Source organism: Rissa tridactyla, chromosome 2 (genome assembly GCF_028500815.1).
Source record: "Rissa tridactyla isolate bRisTri1 chromosome 2, bRisTri1.patW.cur.20221130, whole genome shotgun sequence".
NCBI classification, from domain to species: Eukaryota; Metazoa; Chordata; class Aves; order Charadriiformes; family Laridae; genus Rissa; species Rissa tridactyla.
In genome coordinates, this window is record NC_071467.1 from 104,183,458 (window position 1) to 104,188,586 (window position 5,129).

Genomic DNA, 5,129 nt, shown 5'->3' on the forward strand with positions numbered 1-5,129 from the left:
GGTAACTGCCATTACAGAAACAACACCACACAGTTATTTATACAAGCATTCCAACACGGGGCTTCCAAACCAGCTGTTGGGCAATTTTTCCTCTGCGATGGTCAAGGAAAGACCTGAAATCCCACTCCAGCTCTGGAGTGTAAGCTAGAGGGGGAAAAAAAAAAATGAAATGAAGGGGGAAACACCATGTTTAAACTGATCTAGCTGGGTCTGAGTGTAACAGAGAGAGGATCGACACAAGCTCTTCATTGGGCAGACGCCTGGAGGCAGCGCCTGCGGCAGAGCAGCAATAATCTCCTACTTGGCTGTTACTGGGATTCTCGCTGCTGAACAACGTCCTGGTTGTCCCTTCAGGATTTTGGGACAATCCCTTGGAGGTTTTGGTGCTCTGACACCCAGCCTGGCCAGAGTCTTCTTCCTCCAGCGACTCTAAGTGAGCTAAAACCCACAGTGATATGTCAACCTCTTTTTCAATGACAAAAAAAAATAAATCACTCTCATTACCAGATCAAGTTTCATTCCAGTAAGGCTCTTCAAATAATTTAAATATTTATTTTAATAAAAAGAAATAAATACTTATCTTTTCACATTATAAAAATCCCTGGAGACAGCAAAAAACCAAACCAACCCCAACCACAGGGGGTTCTCTTGCATATCAAAAGATGGTAAATGCTTTCTGTCGATGGTCATCACAAATCCGGTTGTAGGAGTCAAGTAGGTGGTAGATTATTCCAGAAACAGAAGAAAACTCTCTTGGAGGAAACAGTAGTTCAGCACCTTGTTGTTGGGAAGATAAGTTCAGCTCACACAACTGTGACCACCACCAGATGAGTCCCATTTGTCCATAAGGTGGCCACGTGCGTTGCAAGGTGTGAGCAGCCCTCTCTGTGATGGCAGTTCTCAGCATTTGTTCTTAACCTTCCCTTGGCCAGGTGACACCAACCTTTCTGGCTTGCACTTAAGGTGTATTATCTAATTTCAAAGAGAGTTACTGTCTCCAAAATAGGGGCAGGCGGGGGGTGGGGGGAAAGAACAATCTTAACCACTACTTCTTAACCTACAGAGAAAAACATTTTTCTTAACCTACAGAGAAAAATTTCTAATACCAATAAGGTATTAGTAAAGTAACTAGAAGAAGAGCTGGTCATCCAAAGTTGATCCCAGGGTTACTCCTGTCGTGCATGTCTCACAGCAGCTCTTGATGGAGTATTTCCCACACCATCTTCTTGCGGAAGTATGGCATGTGGGTCTGAAAAGAAGAGAAAATCCATGAAATACACCTCATGGCAGAAAGAGACACAAAATACCAATAAACACCCAGTTAATTCTTTACTGTGAAGTTCCTTTTAAGAACTGTCAACACTTGCCCTTCGGGTACAGCCTGGCTTTCACCCCCACAGCTCCTAAGAGGGTGACATGGCACCAAAACCAGATCTCCTTGACTACACAACAGCTTACAAGCACTTTCATAGAAGAGCACTGCCTTGGAAAAGAACCAGTGTCTTAATTGGTCAGAGAGTGAGACCCATTTCTCCCAAAGATCCAAAGGCCAGATCCCACAAACCCACTGCCTCCAGTATCTCCCCCAAGAGGAATCTCACTGGGAGCAGACACCTCAGCCGCTGCGTAACTTCCCTGGCTCTTGTCTCTATGCGGAAGAGGCTGGAGCTGTTTAGAACCTTCACTCACCTGTGTAAAGGTCATCGGTTTGTCTCTGCAGATGTAATCTGCGTATTTGCAGGTAAAAACGCCGCAGTCGCTTCCATTCGATTGCTGAGGGATTTCCTAACGAATGCAAAGAAGATGGAGAATTTGCCTCTATCTTCAAGGAAAAGCAACTTGGAAGTAGCACCCATTACCAAAAATACCCTAACCAGACACTCCTGAACCTGCATCATCCCCAATAACCGCTCCCGAACACAAGGAACAGACCCCATGAACTGCACATCATCCCTCCCCTGGGCTTCCTACGCTCGGATGTTACAATCCAAATTCCTCGCAGGCTCATAAGGGACAGCAGGCTTCCTCCCTGCAAGGTGTCTTGAGGTTTGTACAGTATCTTTCTGAAGTGATGTTCCTTAAATCGAGTCTTTAGGTGCTGCTTTTCACTATTAACTTGTTGAGAAACATCAGCTCAACCCCTTGCTTTGTCACGTGACAGGTTTTGTGCTGCAAGCCAGAAGCCTACGTTCTCTGACAACTGCTAAAGAGACTTTAAATTGGACTTGTGAAATGGGGGCAAAGCCAAATTCACCTTAACGTGGCAGAGGAATTAAAAAAAAACAACCCAAGAAAGTATTCAGCCAGCAAGGAGAGGCACTGCTCAAAGATTTCATCCCAGCATGGTTTCCTGGTCCTCTTGCAGCCCAATGTGGTGCCATAAGAAGATGCTTATGGCTGTTCTCTAAAGCCTGGCCTTATGAGAAAGCGTTAAGAGCTCTGTGACAAGGAGTTCTAGTTCACATTTCAAGTGCAAGTAGTGTTCGCTTACATGGGGCTCCATGCTGTGAATAGTCCACTCTGAAGCATTCAGCTTCACATTTCTTTTGTCGCGGCTTTCTTCTTGGAGGTATTTGCTGTTTAAAACAAAAGAAAAATCGCTCTTCATCGCTGTAATTTAGGCCGAGATAAAAAGAGCTGCTGAAAGATCCCAGGAAGAGGAATGGCAGGAGAGTAAAGTGTCAGAGGATCCTCACAGCAGCTGATTTAAGGCATTGGGTGGAAAAATCCAAGTCTTAAATTTACAAACACTGTGAGAGTCTGTGAGCTAATGACCAGCAATGAGACCAACAATTCCAACAGAGGCTTCCACAAAAGCCTAAGTTCATTGCTTAGTAGAGGTCAAAAAACCCCAAATGACATGTTATCAGAGGAAGAACAGAAAAACCAAGCAAGGAACCCTCATGTCGTCATTCCACCCTGTGCCTGAATCCCACAGACTGCGTGCACCTCCGGAAGAACAAATACAAAAGCTTTTGGGCCAGTACCTCTGTCCAAGGAAGTTTCCGGGCCACCACTTGCTGGAAAAAAGGACTGGATGCAGACCTGTTCTTATACCCTTTCCCAGGCAGCTGCTGTTAACTGGTCAGGAGAGCACCGCACTAAACCAACGCTTGGTTTCTCTCTGTGGGGCCGCTCTCCTTGCTCTTGGGCTACAAAGCTGTTGCATTAAGGGTTTTTACTACTTCTGCATCAGTGGCAGAGACTTCTAAGGATGCCTGCTGGCACAACATGAAAACCTGTCCCCGTTCCATTGGAGAGGTGTGCGTGCCAGCCGACACAGCTGGAAAAGCTTGCTACACGGTACCTGTCTTGAGCGAGAATGTCAAAATGACAAAGAACACCCAGTGGCATCTTGAAACACTTCTTCCCTGAAACGGTTCCCTTTCGTCAACAGCCCAGTTTTATCGATCACTAACGCAGTTGGTGCCCATGTGCCACGGGGCTACCATGTATTTGTCTGGGATATAGTGGGAAGGTGGCAGAAGCCAGGCACCCAAGACACTGGGTGGAGGGGACGACGTGAGACTAGGTAAGGAGTCACTGTCAGACAACTCGAAGCAAGCGAATCCAGGATTTCTGGTTCGTTATCTACAAGAAATGGGAAAACTTGCAGTCGTGTCACAGGGGCAAAATTCAAAAACCTTCTCCTAATTCACAACACAAAAGCAGTGACTGAGCAGTTACTTACAGCAGAGTCTCACAAATCTGGTCCCCTTCTTGTCCCAGCGAGTCAAAGTACTTGACCGTCTTCTTTCTGGTGTTTATGACCTGTTATTAAAAGGTGACTGTTAGACAAAGCGCAACCCTGTGCTGCACAAACCTCAATGACTTTTCTCGCTAGCTTTTTCTCCCCACCCAATTCTAAAGAACAAGCCTGTTTGACTCACCGCTAGTGTCCAGTGCAAGCGCAAGTTAATGGGCACTAAGAGGATGTCCTTCTCGAAGAGATCCATGCGCCTGGTCCATCTTCCTACTGCTTTGTAGCCCCCAGAAGTTAGTTTTTGGTAAAATAAATAACTAAAAGTATGGACTGATGGATACCCTGCCTGCTTGCTTCTTTCCATGACAAGACCCATGTAGAAATTAATGACCTGTACCATAAAGAGGAAGCTTGAGATGTAAAATAAGACACTAGCTTACCAAATGAAAAGCACAGCAATGTGTCTTTTCTGGCCACCCTTAAGTACGCAGCTGAGAGAACTCCAGCCTCAGCTGTCAGCTTTTGTTGTGAGAATTTCACACTTGGTTACATCTGCAGGTTGATAAAAACACCTGCCACCCACTCCAATAACCTAGACTAACTCCTGGAAGCTGCACAAGACAAGAAGTAAAGGAACTTCCAGAAGCACTGGACCCTTAAGTACCTAAAATAAGAACTGTGCAGAGATTTCTGGGCTCTGCAGTGCAGCTCATCAAATAACTTTGCAAAGACTTCTGTACACGGTGAAGGGATATTTTGAAATAAACGCTCCATTAGAAGATCCCTGTGCTGCAGCTAGTTTTACCTCATCGTTTAGCCAGCAAAGGTTCCTTAGGGTGCGGATGTCCTCGCGAGTCACCCTTAGTTTGAAGACACTGCTCATGACCTCATCTGGCTCACCTTTGCCTAACGCGACAATGACCTCTCTCTCCATGGCCTGAAAGGAACAATTAAATGGGGAAGGACTTGTGAAACAGAGCATCGAGCATGCCAACCTGTGGGCAGCTTTCAACTCAAACACGGCCTGGAAATGAAGCTCAGGTGACAGAGCAACTGGCTTTGCTGGGTTTCAGCTAAGGTAGCAATCGCCCTTTTTTGTTGCTTGGTTGGTTTCAGCATCCTAACTTGGAACTTTAGGGCCCAGGTTTGCCTCAATTTGTTTTTGCCAAGGAAGCTGAGATAAAACGCAGGGACTAGCAAACACACAGCAAACGACTTTCCCATGTGATGCTGCAGCCCTCGCAACGCTGAGGTTTAAGCCAACCACAGCAGGCATTCTCCATGCCAAGGCAGCTGAGTCAGGAGCCTGAAAGAATGTGAGGGTGGGGGGAACTTCAAGGGACCTGAAGTACCAGCAAAGGGGGAAACTGAGGCAGCTACACTGGCGTCAGGCAATCGGGAGTCCAGGTTGTGCATGCAACTGGTT

The 5,129-nt window shown here is 46.2% G+C and overlaps 1 protein-coding gene across 2 annotated transcripts; it reads right to left on the reverse strand.

Moving 5' to 3' along the window:
• Positions 1 to 591: 591 nt before the first annotated feature.
• LOC128906298 (sentrin-specific protease 2-like) lies at positions 592 to 4,630 on the reverse strand. Of its 2 annotated transcripts, XM_054193375.1 has the most exons (6): positions 4,509 to 4,630; positions 3,891 to 4,094; positions 3,692 to 3,771; positions 2,492 to 2,576; positions 1,690 to 1,785; positions 592 to 1,249 (listed from the first exon to the last, which is right to left on the reverse strand). In XM_054193375.1, exons 1-6 carry the CDS (start codon positions 4,584 to 4,586, stop codon positions 1,187 to 1,189), a joined length of 606 nt encoding a protein of 201 aa, XP_054049350.1. In that variant the 5' UTR covers positions 4,587 to 4,630; the 3' UTR covers positions 592 to 1,186. The 2 variants fall into 2 exon arrangements, with proteins under 2 accessions (XP_054049350.1, XP_054049351.1); XM_054193376.1 differs by lacking the exon at positions 3,891 to 4,094.
• Positions 4,631 to 5,129: the final 499 nt, after the last annotated feature.